General features: G+C 38.4%; 1 protein-coding gene across 3 annotated transcripts; it reads left to right on the forward strand.

The window, feature by feature from the left end:
- The first annotated feature begins 35 nt into the window (after positions 1 to 35).
- On the forward strand, positions 36 to 8501 carry LOC111263434 (calpain-7). Of its 3 annotated transcripts, none has more exons than XM_022838492.2 (12): positions 36 to 602; positions 1928 to 2085; positions 2299 to 2545; positions 2978 to 3116; positions 3508 to 3701; positions 4040 to 4298; positions 4402 to 4642; positions 4955 to 5182; positions 5405 to 5852; positions 6099 to 6294; positions 7723 to 7878; positions 8064 to 8501. In XM_022838492.2, exons 2-12 carry the CDS (start codon positions 1945 to 1947, stop codon positions 8299 to 8301), a joined length of 2487 nt encoding a protein of 828 aa, XP_022694227.1. In that variant the 5' UTR covers positions 36 to 602; positions 1928 to 1944; the 3' UTR covers positions 8302 to 8501. The 3 variants fall into 3 exon arrangements, with proteins under 3 accessions (XP_022694227.1, XP_022694229.1, XP_022694228.1); XM_022838494.2 differs by lacking the exon at positions 36 to 602 and adding an exon at positions 688 to 837; XM_022838493.2 differs by lacking the exon at positions 36 to 602 and adding an exon at positions 911 to 1010.
- Positions 8502 to 18257: the final 9756 nt, after the last annotated feature.

Consider the following 18257-nt stretch of genomic DNA (forward strand, 5'->3'; position numbering starts at 1 on the left):
TCTCCCCTTTCGGGTTGACTACTGTTTTGATTGTTATTGTCCTCTCGTTTCCGTTAAATACAAGCCGATTTAAAAAGATCTATACTCATTGCTTTGCGCGCTACCCTTCCCGGTAACAATGCACCATCTACCATCCATTGATTATGGATTGCACTGAATATTGATACAGAAAAAAAATATTGTAGCCGGTTTAAGTAGAGTCACTTCGCTACAGACGTTCGAGAAAAGAGAATGGTCTGTGAACGCGATTAAAAACACTCTCGCTTAAATAAGAGCTCGCTGATTTTGTCGGAAAAAAACAATATGGTATGATAGAAAAAGGTCTGGTCTTCTTGGTTCGAAACAAAATGTCAGCCAGCGGTAGGGAGGTTACTTAATGTTTAAAACAAATGTGGCATTAGGCTTGAAGGAGGTCGATAGAAGAATCGAATCAAAGATGGAGACAAGCAATGTTTAATGACAGCCTCCGAGCTAAATACTAGCCTCGAACATAGCAGTTACACGCGGGTCCCTCAGTGACTGTGGCGGAAAACGACTTGCCGCGAATAAATCAAGAATACACAGGATGTGAGAAGTTAAATTCGAACAACAGCTTATAATTGGTAAGTTTAATTAGTAATCATTTCACTTGCGTATGTGATTGTAGTCATATGTGCCTTCATACTGGATGACTCACATCGTTAGCCAGTTTGTGTTGAAAATACGTCCACGGATTAGGGAAGCTTTTACGTACAGGTAGAACACGAGTTACGTAAGGCCTGTAAAAATCACTCATACAAAAAACCAACTGGCGTTGTTGGGTACTGTGAACCTGTATTGAACACTACATTAATGATAGTGAGTTGTTCTGTGGTTACTATATTGGCCATAAGAACGCGCGCGTGTGATAAGGCAATATAAATGTGGTGCAGTATGGGCAATGAGCGAGTGTGACCTGCTAAAAGTGATGCGTGCCTTACCAATGAAAATTAGACTACAACCTGTGAAATGGTGTGAATAGTGTGTCCTGCGTACGTTGATAAAGCTTTTAGCTTGAATTAGAATAAATGTGAAGTGGCTTGTTCTTTAGTCATATTAAAAAACTCTGCCAATAATGTCTGAAGTAGGGAAGACCCTGTAATCCATGAATTTGCGCAAACAGTGCAATAGAACAGGTGTAGTTGGTCGGTTAGTTTTATGCCATTTTTTTATAATGAGATTAGCGGATTGATTTTACAAGCGTAATACGTTTTTCAACAAATGTGCTCAATACGTAATAGTATTTGATATGATCACTTTGGACCAGTTCAGGTTTGGTTCTTTGGCTTTTTCATCAGATGACATTTACGTTGAGTTGTACGCTAGTTACAGCGGTTGGCTACTAGAAATAGTTGATTGCAGTACTTACAAACACTCTAGACATAATTTTCTGCTGCCGAAAATGTATGGAACATTGTATACAAACAAACTTAAATTATTGGAGGTCATGACAATATAGTGTATAAGAAAACGTAAGACTACTTCAATAGCCTCCTTATTAAAAGCAGTGTTTTTCAGCTTTTGTAAGCCGAAATCTCATAGTAAACTATTATGGGTGAAAAAAATGAATAATTTTTAAGCTTACGAAAGATGTCTGGGTTAGTTCTATTAAAGACGGTTGAAAAAGCTGCATTGGATCTAGACAAACGTGTTTCTTACATATGCAGATAACTAATTATTCTGCTAGCTAAAACCTGAAAAACCGTTAAACTTTTTCAGGTGTTTCGAGAGGTTGAAATTCATACCTGTACAGATTGCTGTATGTATAACATCACATATGTAGTAGTTAAAGTAGACTATGAAATGTTTAATGAAATAATTTAACCTAATGTAGCCATGCCTAGGCATAGCCTAATGGTCCATGCCTTTCTTTTTTTTATATTTTGTCCTATTTTGCCTCTGTTTAAAGCATTACAGTGCTAGACAATGGATGACTCAAGAGACGGAAATGACGCTGCTCGAGAGGAGCGACGTAGAGAACTGGAAGGCAACGCAAAAGAACTCGCTATTCGGGCCGTCAATTTCGATCAAACCGGGCAACTTGAAGCGGCAATTTATTACTACCGGGTATCTCTTAACACGACTTATCAATTGACGTTTGCTGCATAGCAGATTATGAAATCTCTAAGTATATGTCGATATAACGTAATCCGTCATTTTCGTTACTAATTGAAAATAGAAATATTTTTATAAGTGATCCTCATTTTTTCTAATATGTCAAACTATTACGAATAGCCTGAAGGTTAATAGAACCACCGTTCATCCTATTCTATTCAACAGGAGGCTAGTTCTGTGTTGATGATCGCATGCAAGGAATACGATAGTCAACCCATGTTTCTAAAAAAGGTCAAAGACTATTTGGATCGGGCAGATACGCTTGAAGCCCAATGGAAAGAGCAGCAGGATGCCGCAAGAAGGCCAAAACCCACCTCAGAGGCCTTAGACCTAAGTCGGGCCCGTTTTCTTCTTATGCAGGCATTGGAATTAGATGAGGCAGGCGGAATCGACGAACCACTTCAACAGTATGGTATATGACATTTTTAAAGCTTTTTTTTAGTAATTTATATAATTGGCTAAAAATACCATATTGAAAAGTTCCCAGCAGAATAAACGTTTGTATTTAACACCAGATGATCCGATTTAGAAGTGGTGTATAATGCTCACGCCCAGCTAATGGATTTCAGTTGCCGGGCTATAGATACACCGGATAACCTTAGCTTTCAGCTAACCTTTAAAATGAACACAACGGGCTTGATTGCAGCGTTTGGTATCCAGCATTCAAGGTACACAAACATTACTTGCGTTTATAAATCACATAAACAGCTTGCAAAAAAAAGCATTACATTTATTATCATAGAGTAATTACATAAAAACCCTTATGTAAGCTCTTATTTGCGCTTTCAGCGTTTGATACCGCTTCATTTATTCGCGAATTGTATACTTCTTCGTGGTTTTCCAGAGGAAGCGATTGAGCTGTGTCTGTTTGCCAAGTCAATGACGGTCGATAAGGATCTGCAACAAAGGCTGTTCCATGTAGCGTCGCAGGCACTAGAACGGGCCAAGACCCTTCGGGAACGAAAAAGAGAGCTCGAGGCATCGTAAGTTATATAGAACAAAACGAATTACGGCAAACCTTTGGGAAGCGGATTCTTTACATGTGTATTGTAATATGTGGCATAAGCTACACCTCTATATCCTCATAGGATATACAAAGGACAGAATAACTAAAAATAAAGTACATCTCATTTTTCAAATAAGAATCAGTTCAATGTACTCTTATTGTACGTACTATAACTTTTCGCGTCTAAATCCTGATTAAGCCTTTACATCAACTCGATACTAGACGCTTGCAGTCTATAATGACACCGTTTATTGGTTCTATCTAAAAATGTTTGGATTCTTTAGAAATGTGATTAATGCTCACCAAAATACGCGCACAATCACTATGGAAATATTACGTATGTAGATTTATTTTTCATGCAATTTCAGGACAGCTCCATCAGCTCCTCCAAGTCCTGGTCCACCTCCGCCACCTATTTATCCGCTACTACCTGTGATTAACCAAGTTCGCAGGCCACCTGTTTCCTCTGAATCTACTGAAAGTAATCGATACACCCCATGGGAGCTGGAAGTGCTCGCAAAAACATCTATTATCAACCATAGAGAATATGTGCCCTTTCTAGGTTAGTATGCTAGAGGTTTGTTTATCTAATTTATACTTTACGTTAAATATTAGGTACTTATTGAAACTGTGTTATTAAAAAGATCCTACTTCAATATTGTAATATTCATCTTTTTTCAGATTTTTAATATACCATACGTTTTTTCCTATTTGTTTTTACTTGAACATCAATGAAATAACTATCAAATATACCAGAGTCAAGTCTTGTTCGTAAATTGATTCATAAGCTACTAACCTCGTCTATATATAAGTATATATAAGGTGGAGCAAAAATTTCCGAACGATCAAGATGGTATATACAGAAGGTCTGTTACGATTTTTATTGCGTCGCTTGTTTAGGAGCGGATGCACGTGATCGCTTCGCACTGATCCTGCCATTTGAAGATAAAGATGGCCTTTTAGGCCTTTCACCCAAACAGCGTGCACAGTTCGCAGAATGGGTTCGTCCGAGTGAATTGGTTTCCGAGCCGACTCTCATTGAAAGTACAGTCGATCCGTTTAGCATCAAACAAACGTGTGTCACCGATTGCTCTTTTGTGTCGTCAATCACCGTGTGTGCTTTATACGAAAAAAAGTTCAAGAAGAGATTAATAACAGGGTACGTGTATGCTAAGCTTGCATTTGAAATATTTTGAACATTGAATGCACTTACTAGAAAGACATTTTTCTAATCTATATATGGGTTCCCATTATTTTCACAGCGTAATTTACCCGAAGAACTCTCGCGGCGAACCGGTGTTTAACCCTTGCGGAAAATATACGGTCAAGCTATATTTTAATGGTGTACACCGAAAAGTCACCCTGGATGACCGATTGCCTTTGGGCAAGCATAATCAGCTTCTATGCAGTTACTCCAATAAAAAAAAAGAGTTCTGGGTTTCGCTGTTGGAGAAGGCTTACCTCAAAGTCATGGGTGGATACGATTTCCCTGGATCGAACTCGGTGAGAACGGCATTTGGGTATTTTCTAAGTCTGAAATTCACATGCTGTGCCTTACTCTATATAGGCACATATAAATAATTATACAAGATCAGAAAATATGTCCATATAATAATCGTCGGGTGCATTCTGCTTCTGGTCACTCTGCCTGAGTTCATGGTGTATTGAAAGTGTTTTAGATGATGAATAAATGTTTCCAGTGATTCAGTTCTGCTGTTAAGCACTTATATGATACAATTGTATTTAATTAATTTATAAATACGCTGTTTAGATAACATAACATATTGTGTATCACCGCTATGTCATATGTTGCAGAATATCGACTTACACGCGTTAACGGGGTGGATACCGGACCGCGAACCAATCCGCACAAAGGAGGCGAGTTTTGATAGTGAAGCGCTATTCAGAAAACTATTAGATCGTCACGAGAAAGGAGATGTGCTAGTCACTTTGGCGACAGGGCCGTTGAGGCCGGAGCTGGAAGAACGAACAGGCTTGGCCGACTGCCATGCCTATGCTGTTCTAGATATACGATTCGTGCATGTAAGCTAACCTATTTAGAACCTCTAGAGCGTTCAAACAATATAGCCGGTTACAATTTCTTCTAGAATACTGAAGTACTTTCATAGTCGATTTTGGTTTGTTAGATTAAAGAAGCACTTCTGTTGGGTTTCTATTCTATTCGTGAGAAGATAAACTGTTTAAAATTTGTAACCAATACAATAGCTATTGATGGTGGACTTGTATTCTGTGCCTATTACTCAGGGCAAGCGACTCTTCCTACTCAAAAACCCCTGGAGTCATATGCGATGGAAAGGCCGTTTCTCGGATCGGGACTTGCGTTCATGGACACCAGAAATATCAGAAACTCTACATTATAATCCAAGGAATGCGCAACAGTTTGACAACGGCGTATTTTGGATTGATTATGAGTCTATCCTTGGTGTCTTCGACGTTTTCTATCTCAACTGGCGACCGACGCTGTTCCAGTATACGTCGTGCACACATGACATGTGGCACGGCGGGTCGGGCCCTGCGAAAGACTTGTACAACATTGGAGACAATCCTCAATATCTACTAAGCGTTAGTAGTACAGGAGCGGCCGTATGGGTTCTTTTAACTCGACATATTGTCGATCGAGACGATTTTGCCAGCAACAAAGAATACATAGCGCTATTGGTGTACAAGGGTGGTGACAAAGTTTACCTTCCCCGTAAGTCTATCTCGCAATTAACTCTTAGAACCTTTAAATATCTATCATGCCTATTAACTTATGTTAACGGGTGGATGTCGTCATCGTTATATTCCACTTACACTTTTATGTGGTTGTTTCTTGCATTTTGTGAGAAGACCCATTCCTTAAAAACAGAGCCTTATTCAGTAGTCGGTTTTGCTGTGTCGTTTTAAGGATTACCATTTACATACTGTTTCCTGCTGTTTTCATTGTCGCTTTTATTAGATGATCCACCCCCTATGATAGATGGCGCCCGAATCAACAGCCCACATTATCTGGTTAAGATTCTCGTCCAACCCGATTCGGAAACACACTATACCCTTGTTGTGTCGCAATATGAGAAGACTACCACAATTTATTACACAATTCGGGCGTACTCAACCGTCCCGTTTATGCTCAAGAAACTGCAGAACCCATACAGGTATAAGAAGTTCATTCGGTTAGCCATACATGCTTCCCTGGCGATGAGCAGTCTTGATTAAGTTGTAAGACGGTATTTTCGTGTATAGTTAAATATCGAGTCTTGGAAAAGGTATCGATTATTTTTAATCCAAAATTGATACAAATATATTTTGTTTTTAAGTAATATTATGAAACTAAGTGTACGCCATATTAGTCGATTACCTTTTGATGTTTTTCTGATGAGACTATAATCCTATCACTGTAGAACTTCTGTGGCTTCCGGACAAAAAATTATGACGAGTTATTTTTGCATCCCTCCAATGAAACTAAATATCGTTAAGGGACCTCTGCAAAGGCTGAAACAGATGATAATTTTACATTCGTCTCAAGTTTAATCGAGTAATTAAAGATGCTTTTGGTCTAATGTTGTTATGTTAGTCTCGTTCGATTTTTCTATGGCTTGTTGTAATCTTGTTAGTTTTTGATAGTAGAAATCCGAATCAAGTGTTTTGCTAGCCTGCAGCAACACGTAATGCACGACTCTTTTTCAATTCCATCAGACACGTAGTCAAAGAACTTTGTTGGTGTCAGTACGGACCTTGCCACGGATAACGGTGTGCGTTGTTGTTAATTTGCACATCCATTCTTCATCGCCCGTGATCAACCACTTTACATATACCTCGACTTTGTTACATTTATGTAGAGTTAAGTAGAGAGCAGATGAAGGTACGATCGAGTAGATATATTTGCGTCAACTTGTGTAGTGCCCAAGTACTGAGCTTTTTTTTTTATAGACAGTAATCCAAATTATTTAAAACTGTTTAGTGGTAAGCATTTAGCTCCTTGACGATTTCATGGCTACCCAAAGTGTCAATCAATCGTATTCAACTTTTGCAATAATTTCATCAACTTGTCTCGAAATTAACTGAATACTAAGAGGAGCATCTTTCACGGTGCGATTTGCAAAGCCAAAGTGAAAGAATCATCTTTGGGCCGTTTTTTCCATGAATATCGCAGCTTTTTTTCATGGACCTGGACAGGAGTTGTGTCTTTCTCGTAAAATATAGCAAATTTTTGTAGAAATTTTGCTCATCTTCAAGCCGTACTTTTGTGACAATCCAATATTACTCTAACTACTTGGAATTAAGACAATAAAAATACATCTGCTATATTTAGTTTCAAAAGCATAAATAAATTAAGCTAAGGAAGTATATTGGTATTTTATCTTTCATTATTTATGCCAATTACTTAGGCGCACTGTTTTAAAAGTCTTCCTTGCATTGCAGTTTGAATTTTTAGTTTAAATATTTATTTCTGTCTAACTCTAGGTTGCAATACGTCTTAGGGCCCTTGCCGGTACATAATAAAGGCAAACAAAATGCCTTCCTGGCAGTGCTGCACTATGATTTTTAAAATCAGCCATCAGACATTATCTATCATATTTCAGATTTACGAAAGAAGACAAGAAAGGTTCCTGGGGACCTGCCACAGCTGGAGGCTGCATGAATCACCTACTGACGTATAATAAGAATCCGACTTACCGCTTTGATATCCAAAGCCCTCATGATCACAACCAAATCCTCATCACTCTAAAAGGACCAAGGTGAGCTCAGCAAATGGTTTCCTTGTTCTTTTGTTTTAAATTCAAAGTTGCTCGAAGTTAAATACAGTGTGAAACAACGACCTCAGAGCGCAATTTACGCACAAGTATGTATCCAATGAGTACGCAATGCGATTATTTGGATGAAATTCCAGTGCTGACAAATCCTAATTTACGTGGTTTACCAGACAATATCATCTAGGATTCGATGTGGAGGCCTTCGCATTAGACCGGATGCCGCTGAGTGCTTTTCCCCGTTGCAGTTCTGGTGTATTTCGGCAAGGCTACACAGTGCTCGAGCTTAAGAACGTCCCTGCCGGAAAATACAATCTCGTACCGTGCACCCATCAACCAGGCCAAGAAGGCCCATTCTTTTTATCCGTTTCATGCGATCACCAGCTAGAACTTCACCGGGTACAGAATTAAGCTAAACCAAGTCCACTAACGCCGCTGCGTTCGAGGCATGCATACCGCTTCGATGTGCGCTTTTGTAAAGCTGAAGGTCATTTTGTGTATGACGATGACTTGGCGAAGACCTTATTATTGACCATGAAATCAACTTTCTTAGGAAGTAGGTTTTGTTTGTAGAAATAAAGGTGGTGATATCTGAACAAATGCTTGAAGTATTTATCCGCTTATCATGTATTATATAGGTAAAGTTAAAGAAACTAAAACTACGAACAAGCTAAGACGTAGAAATTCTATTTTTAAAATAAATTTGTGCTTGTATTACTCTGTATACCTTTATTAGTGGTTCATATTGATACTTTTGTGGACAACCACCCAAAAAGTCACTGATGACATACTTGCTCTATTGTACAACCCGCTACTGTGCTACAGACATTGCTAAATGCGAATGTTTATTAACTAGATACTGCTATTCTAATCATATATATGTCGATATATAAGTCGAAATGTGATACCATTGCTGTGACAAATTGTTTTTCAGATTCCTTTTTGAACTCACAAGTACTCTCTAAGGTGTCAGTTGGATCCCTTGAATATCAGCGCGAACGGTTGTACTTTTCTATCTTTTATTTTAACGTTATATGGGCTTGCACTCACTATGTGCCCTTACAAAATAATGAATACTAATATTGTTAGATGTGCTCATAATAGTTGCACATGACCGAAAACACTATCAACTAGCTCCTAAGTCGATAAGGTGTTACTGTAGCAAAATATCAGGATGGCGCCTTGCTAGTTTTCAACACTTTAATATTGATCCGATTTGGCCCCGTCTTTACATTGCGGTGATCTGGATCTGAATGGGAAGCGAAGTCAACATTTGAACCTTTGAGCTCAGATAGGAGCATCATCAGTATTTCTCATACTGACTTCTTACTTACTCTTAAAGAAAATTTTTATAGACGATCTAAACAATATTGCTAATGACGATCTGAACAAATAGTGTTTTATTGACGCACATTTGTTTTAGCTTATCTTCGCAAGAGTTTGGTTGTTCGTCTTAAGCCTGCAAAACTTACCAAACAGGATGTAAGACACAAAGATACGAAACTGAAAACGCTCTTTTAGTGTGTCATTCAAAAGAAAAGGTTAGTACTTTGATTACGTTAACATTTTGATACAGAAAGTGACTTAAATTACCACATTTAAACCGATATTGGTTTCACTAACAGAGGAACTACCCTACTTTTAACTAGTTGATAGATTTAAAGGATCGGATGGAAATAAAGGCAAGGTCAAGACTGAGAAAGTATTTTGGAAGGGATTAGCCGAAAAGTAAGTGGTAACATTTATTTTCTTATATAATCTCTAAAATGATTAGCTTACTTAAGGGTATTAAAGAGAAAAAGTTGCACGTGACGGCTAATTGGTACTCAGGTCCTTAATAACTAAGCTTTTAGAAGCTTTTGACCCTAAGAGAAGTTTAAGTAGAGGTTAACGCCTCTGCAACTGATACAAACAGAATACCTTAAGCCACTATTATTGATAACTGAAATGCGTGCATTTACAAGGTGTGAAGTTTAACAGGTGGCGATGGAAGTGATAGCTTAGTGACTCTTGGCTTACCCATCAAGGGGATCGAACACTACCAAGCGTTCTGGCACCTAGTGACTTTTGACCTGTTTTCTAGGTTATACACTATGGGTAACAGCTGTACATACTGCAGACTTCGCACTTCTGGCCGCCGTTGTGTATGTCAAGTACACGATGATAAAATTCACATTTGCGCTGTAGTTACCAAATAACATTTCAGCAAAGAGAAGCTAGTGCAGATCGATTAGGAGATATAAAGAACTGCGCATTTACCCGCTCACGGCTCAAGCAAGATTTTTAAATAAGCCGTTCGCCGGAGGCTTAAGTAAGGTCTACAAGATAAAACAATGCATAAAAAGCTTGCATTATAAAATTCTATCAAAAATTTACCAGTGGTGTACAGCCAGCGAACCTTAGAAGATACAAAATAACCGTAGGGAAAGATAATTAAAATTAATGATTAGATAATGTGGACAGTTAGATCATGCCGGCCTAGGCAGCTTTAATGCCGCACGCCTAACATCACTTTTAAGCGTTTTTAACGCGAAGTATATCGACATTCGGTTTTAAAGGATTTGGTAGATTTGGTAGAAAAAAAACCTACCACCATTATTACTGAAGCTTCCCAATATAGACGACTATGCATTTCAAAACCAAGTAGCTGACGTGTAGCTTGTGCAAGGCAACAACGACTCGTAAATCGTACATGACTCAATCTCGAATTGAAAAAATAATTTGGTTGCTGTATGCACAGCGTTTTATCCTTAATATCCAAGCGTCAAGCAAATGTCAAGCAAGAGTGTGTCACGCGTGCGAAGCAAAAATCTTCGTATTTTTATTTATTGAATAATTATACTGGTATAATAATAAGAAAAATTTACAAATTGGTTCAATTTCATCAAAATTATAGAATCAAGAAATATCAGTTCAAATTTACCGTACAAACAATATAATAATCTTTTCGTACATATTTTCAGTTACCAAAGGCTTTACATTTAAACTTAGTACCACCTTAAGTCTAATGCATACCTTAACGGTTTATCCTCACAGCATTAGTGCGTAATTTTTTTAATTTCTGGACAGCCTGTCACGTCGAATAGCCGCTTCTAGAACTAAGTTATTTGTACGTGAACGTATGCCGTTCTTGATACCTATAATGTGTAAAAAATAAGAAAGTGTAGAGTGGGAGCCATCGTATTTAACCGAGATACACACACCCCGTATAAGCAAACCGCTAATGGCCAAAATGTGCCATCCATCCGACACATAATATGTCGTAGACCTTAATAACGTATTATATTTAATAGCCAATTAGAGAGCCGAGTTTCTGATTAAGACGACTTGGGTCGCTGCTATAAGTCCTGTCAACAAAGCGTACTACACAATTTATGCGAGCAAAAAAAAGTTATAATCAGTTCTTGTGCTGGGTGATTTTTTGTCAGGGGTAAAACAACTGAACCATTTCGCTCAACTTTTTTAAACTTATCTTACTTACATGTCTTAATAGTGTAAGTAATGCTCTTTGACGAACTTTAAAGAAGCTAAAGAATGCCAGTAAACTAGACGCGTGCACCAGTTGTTGCCGCATTCGTTGATGAAATAATAGTAGTTTCTGTGCGCTTTGTTCAATTTCTCAGAGCGTTATTGTTTTCTCATAATTCCTCTTTGGCCATTCACGTATGAAAAGGGGCAAAAGTCCAAAAAAGGGAAGTATGTGTAGGCAGTGGCACGAAAATGAATGACCTTTGATCCGGGAACGTTGTCTCATAAGACTGGTGTGCAAACCGCTTTTTATACTGGGTATATAAATCACAGTAGCACTTTACTGAAAGCTTCATCGTACCCTCGATGTACGCACCGCTTTTACTGTAACTGTGTAGGTCGATTAAATTCTATTCTTTAATAGAGTACATGAAACTCCTTCCTTTCATTCTTCGTGTTTCCTATCTGTATTGCTGTATGGCCTTCCAGAGGAAATTGTCAATCCTATATAAATACAATGTGGTTATTATATATATGGGATGTGTTCTCGGGACGATTTGAAATGGAGGCGGCAGGTCACAGTAACTGGTTCTGTTTTATTTTTTATAGATCTTTGTGCATGTAAAGCGATAAGGTCGTCGGCGTCCGTTGAGGGGTTTTTAGCAGTGCGACGTCGAACACGATTTATAGTCATTTACGAGAGGGAAACGCCGTAGTGAGCAATCGAATTTGGGTGAGCTATTTTCGGCTAAGTAATTTGTTCATTAGAGAGTCAGCATTTGCGAAACTGGCAAATGGAAAACTCCGCCTGCAATTGGATTGATCCAGATGCATGTGGCTGGAACGGATAGTCCTAGAGTGAATGGTGAGGAAGTTGCAAGGCCCAGGCTGAACCTTTCCTTGGAAAGGTCTGGTAGGGAGACATACTAGTGTAGTAATCCTAGAAGCGTTTGCTTTTTTGCGGCTTTATTTTGTGTAGCGCGTTATTAAAACCAACTCGGTAAACGATGGAAGGTAAAATTAATGCTTATAAACTGTCTTTTCCAACTGTATTATTAGGTAAATCATACAGCGTGTACAGCGTTGCTGATAAAGACAGCCGACGCAATTGATAGTGCTAGATCGTACGATCGAAGCAGCTGTTTTCAAGCAGTTGTATTGACTAATAGATGAGAAGTATAGTTCTTAAATAAGATCTCAATGAGAATAATATGAATCATAAATGCAATCTTTCAGACTCACGTGGGGCAGTTGATAATTAGCACTGAAATGTGCCAAACTCAGTTAGACCAAATGTCCGTCCAACCTGTCCTGGTCGAAAACTCTTTACGTAGAACCTGTGTTTTAGAAATTATAACGGGTAAAGGGTCTACTTTTGAAGCGTAGCGAAATTGTTTCCGCTATTAGTTCTGCCAATTCGGACAAAGCTCCTGGGCGCTCATTCTGGAAACTCCTGGCTCAAGTTGATCAGATACCACTCATGTCAATAGATCAGACAATTTATTGAACATGGAGTGTAACTCTAGATCTGCAAACGATATGAGAATTGTAGAACATTGTAAAAAATTTATTTTTTATTTTTTTTATGAAATGTGACGTTTTGTCTCATTCGATTTTTCGGATTTAATAAACAAAGTTGCGTTTTACAAAAAGTACTCCTTGGTACTTTTTTAGCTTTCAAAGTACTGCTCGCCTCTATCTTGCTTAGCGAAAATTTCTATAACCCTAATTTCAATAGACAATATAGTGCAAGGCGCAGATATTTAACTACTTTTCGTATTTGGATTAGTTTCAACCTATGCAGACTTCCTTCAGTGTTCTGATTGATACTTTAATTTGATTATATTTTGGTGTAGTCACGGCCCTGCTGCACTTGTTTTGTGGACGCAAGTTCAGCATTCCGTGAGAATAACGCGATCGAAGGCAGTAACAATAAACCCATTCTTAAATTATAAATTTAATGATGAAACTAATGCTGTACGGGTTTAACGTCCGAAACCAGAAATAAAACTAACTTGGCTAACTATTTCCCGTAACTTTAGTGATTAAGGATAACTGGCTAATCCCGATAGAAAACATCCTTCGGAGATGGCTTTTTGTTTGCGATGTGAACTAGTCTGATTATTGCAAGTCCAATACTCGATATATTTTCAGCTTCACGAACATTCTGCTTTTGTGCAGCGAATATCGGGAAGTAATAAATAAGCAATACATGTATTCGCTCACGAATTGTGTAGCTCTGTTGTGCATATATATTATCAGAGTATGTCGTTTAATATGGTTTGGACTATTGACTGAGCCTTTGACGGCTCTGTGGGAACTTCGATGCCAACGTTTGTGTCAAATAACCACGCTAGCGAGGAGTCAAGCATTGCTTCATTGGTCTGTCAGAAAAATGCTTATTTGCAACGGTAAGCAGGAAATCCTTTGTTTATCTATTGTTCAGATTAGCCCATATTTCGACACTGCTAACAGTTCATTGCAGCGATTCGCCAAGCTTTGTTTTTTGGTCGAGATTTACGTTGCTGCGAGCGATCGTACTCCTCAGCTCAGAGAAATCGACATAACTTACGGAAGCAATGGGTTGCCTTTTGATTTCTCGCCTTAGGACCGGACCTATTTTTGGTCTCCCATTGATAAGCCATTTCAGGCCTGTTTTAAGCACTGTGGGGTTTCTAGTGCCTAGCCATTACGATTGCAACCGTACGTTTAATTTTCATTTGCTCTGGCATTCTCGTAAAGTGCGCACTGCTGCATCGACTTCTCCTCCGTCGGACACAGTTTCTAGCCTAGCTTAAATTAAAAACCAGCATACGAAGCTTCAAAGTAGAGTGTGCAATCTAAGATCCAATTTTTTTCGGGTACGCGAAACGACCTGGCATTAATCTTGAAGTTGTATCGTAGGCAGATAATTCAAATAACAACAGCTTTCCAAATGTCAAAGCAACTAAATCATTGGTCTTTTGCTTGTACGGCTTGGATTAATTAAGTGGCTCAAGTATTTTCAAAAAATTCCAAAATCAGCAGGGATGAGATGTTTCGTTCTTTTTATTGTAGGTAATATGAAAATTAATTTATAAATCGTAGTAGCGTATGCCTTAGGTACCGGCCTCATACATTATTTGAACATAAAGACATTTAGTGCCCTACAAATTCAGCTAGGCAAGCCGTTTTGTTAGTGTCTCAGTGGCACTCGCCCTCTAGACTCATGACGTGTAAAGATGTCCTCCCTCTAATTGGGGGCATGAGGCTGCCTCAGAGCAGCTCTTTGTCTTCAAATTCGCCTAGATTAGTAATTACGTTGCCGGTATGGTTTACTAATTCGAATCTGTATTCATTTCTTTGCTTCAATGATGTTAAACACAGAATGAATGAAATTCAACAAACTATCATTACTTTAGTAAGCGGGTTATGAAAACATGTATCTACACATATGGAATATATTATTACTCCTGTGGTAGACTGGACTGATGTTATGGTGAAGAAACACCAGCAAATATGGCGTTGCATGTACTTTAATTAAGTAGAAAGCACGGCCGAAGGAAGCGATGTGGGTCATGTGATCTCAATACTATCTCATGCCGCCAACATCGCCCTTTTGTAATCATAAACATTGTGTTATGTGACAGCCGGCCCACTGCCAAGCTTTGGTGTCGACTTGCGTCTCTATAGTCTCAATATGCTTATATATTTTATTTTGACGCTGTTGGCTTAATAATATATTATGTTCGCCGAACATTAGAACGATAAACAACGCTATTTTATCGTGATTATAATTTCTTCACACAAAGGAAAACTCAAAGGGGCGGAGGTTTAAGGATAGATGATATCGGCGGTAGGCGTATTTTAATACATATCCCCTAATCATTGGAAAAGGGGTGCCTGTAACGAGTTATTAGAGCCGTACTAATGTCACCATTAATTTCATGTTTGAATTGTTTTCTCTTAGACAAATGCTTCGTTTTGGAGGTTTAGATTATAACTGACAAAAATGGGTATCAGTTTAGCTTTTATAAAGTCCGGTAACACGTCCATGTTATTTATAATCTATATTATAACAGTTTTGTACGGTTAAATAGTCGTGATGATGCATTTAGGGCCATTAAAGTTGATTCTAGCATTAGGTCATGTAAGCATTATGTATGTCCTTTGTTGACTTTTTCTTTTTGCCTTTTGGCCTGAATATACTTACGTGGACGCCTTTTTCTCAATTGCTTCACCTATTCTATGTTTCAAAGTCCCTCCTTGTGGAAGTATGATTCACACAACAAACGCTAATTAATTTGGCGTGATTTGAAACACGTAAACTTTTCATCCGGCAAAAATCCTGGCAACCGACGGCGTTTTCTCGCCGTTTTCCCATGGAACTGTCAAAACCGTAAAATGCTCTTTCGATGTTAAGAACCTGCGTGGTCACTCGATACGCATGGACCAAGAAGAAAATCCAGTATATATAGTACCTGATTCTTTCATAAATATTCGAAGGGAACCAGTAATCAAGTTTGGCAGCTGAGATTTAGTTCTAAGGTCCTTCACGGTACCATGGCGCATATAAAATTGGTTGTTGCTGGTTTTAGCAGATACTCAGGAGCTGCCTCAGAGCGTAGTTCAATTTAACGAAACGAAGCAATGTCCATGAATGTATACAGGGATTGTTTTTTACACGGACTAATGCTACGCTATTCCTGAATTTGTAAATAGAAAAATAAAAATAAATACTATTTCACCGTTAAAGTCAGCTAAACAGCCTTAAAAATGTCGCTAGTTTTATATTATGTTTCAATGTACCAACACTAGAAGTGATTTTGCATGTTTTTCTCTAATTTATCAATTATCAGTTTACCAGTTTTGAATGTCCAAATAACGCTGCGCTACTAATATGCTAATCCAATCGACTTACTACCGGCTACACCACTGAAATATGCCCGTTATTATTTGTTTCGCCCTGTGGGCAGCTGCCGCTGTGATATGTAACAGTTCGGACGTGTAAAAACTTTTTTAACTGTGCGTAGGCAAAGCCTATTACTATAATCTGCGACGCTCCGGACTGAGGGTGTCCTAGGGATATGCTTGTATCTGGCGCAAGTGCTTCAGGCACGGGTTGTTAGGGGAGCGTCATGCCTTCAGATAACCGTAGGAAGAGGTTCTGACGCGTGTATTTCTTTCAATGAAGACCAAACCTAAGACCGACGTCAAAATCCGAGTCATACGAGCCGCGTATATCCTTTCAGACCTTGTCGCAACGGCGTAACTGCAGAAATCCCGACTTTCATAACACTATTAAAAGGGTAAATTTTACCTCTGAAAAAGTTACCAAAGCTACACTCCACCTGATATATGGATCTGAGGTACGGCATGAAAATGATGCACGAAGCTCAAATCTGCTACTTTCAGAAGGCCGAAAGTTCAGCCGGAAAAAGCATCTCTTGGCAAATCTCAACTGTTCCTTTAAATGCCTCAAGCAGACTAGGTAAATGCGAATGAGTAAATACCTGGAAAGTGCTATAAAACTCAAACCTCTGTAGATTTATTAACAGGTGTTATATAGTAGAAGGGCACTCAATATTTTGCAGTCAGAGACGCATGTCTCCGAGCCCGACCTACCGACGTGCTATGGACCTCGGTATTTCTAATTTCTCTCTATGATGAATTTATTACATCCTAGCATTTGGCGACAAACACACCAAGTAAATCTAAATACAACAACGCTTTTTTTAATTTAACAAAAACTTTGTGTTTTCCATATTGGGTGAAATATCAACGGACTATTAATCACTTATAGTTTTATAATAATATTTTTAAGTTTTTAATCAAATTGCATTCTTCTAATAAAAGTCTTCGTTTTTCAATCAATCATGTGATATACATCTGGCATTCCGACAGATCGATCAGACAGAAAAGTTGCAGCTTTTCATATTTATTGTAGCTATGCAGCTAGAATAAATTTAACACACTTCTTGGTTACACGCAGGATGTAGGAAAACCTTGTGTGCACGCTATCAGTATTGGACTTATAGCAAAAGGCACTCATTTCAACTAAATAGACTGGCTTTAGGTGGAACTGCGAATTATATACCGTATTTAGAGGAACTAATTGGCATTTTCCCGCGAAGGAAACAAACACGATAATTTAAAGTAAAAGTAAGTATAGATAGAAAAGTAAGCACGATAAAGTAAGTAAATGCCTTTATTTGTGAATCGAGCAAGAGATAATCGATTGGCGCATACGAAGTTTTTGCAGGACTAACACGAATGTGCCTTCTCACACGGAGCTAACAATACATTAAGGTAACAGTCAAATAATAATATTACACAACAGTCACCGTATAACTTGCTACTGAACGTAAGAGAAGTTCCTTCCTCCGCAACTTTATTTTCAACCACTTCGAACGCCTTCATTCTTGGCATCACTGTAACTAGCTATTCAACAACAATAACGTACAGATTTGATCTTGCAGGTTAACGAAAACGTCTAACCAGACAAACAAATTACGAAGGTATTTTAAAGGCAATAAGATATCGTCCGCTTCATTTGTATAGTAGAGTCAAGTCTTAACGGCACCGTCACTTCCATTTGTTATAAACAAATTCTTAACCCACGTATATAGCCAGGCAAGTCGCTATAAGGCTAGTGGTATGATCGTTTTTCACAAGAAGATTCACACGAAGCAGATGATACTTTGGGCTAGTTTACAACAACGGGTTCGTGATGGCCGTACCATTGTTCTATTCGTACTTTTTCCAGGCCAAACTGACAAAGAGCTTCTAACACTTCTCCAAGTCCAGCCCAGTCATGATAGCCCAGTCCAACGTAAGTCTTCCTGACTATTCTTGCGTTTCTGCTTTGCTTACGTAATAGTTTGTAGCGATCATAGTTAACAGCACTGCTTGATAATATT

The sequence above is a fragment of the Varroa jacobsoni genome, unplaced genomic scaffold (assembly GCF_002532875.2).
Source record: "Varroa jacobsoni isolate VJ856 unplaced genomic scaffold, vjacob_1.0 scaffold_764, whole genome shotgun sequence".
NCBI lineage: Eukaryota > Metazoa > Arthropoda > Arachnida > Mesostigmata > Varroidae > Varroa > Varroa jacobsoni.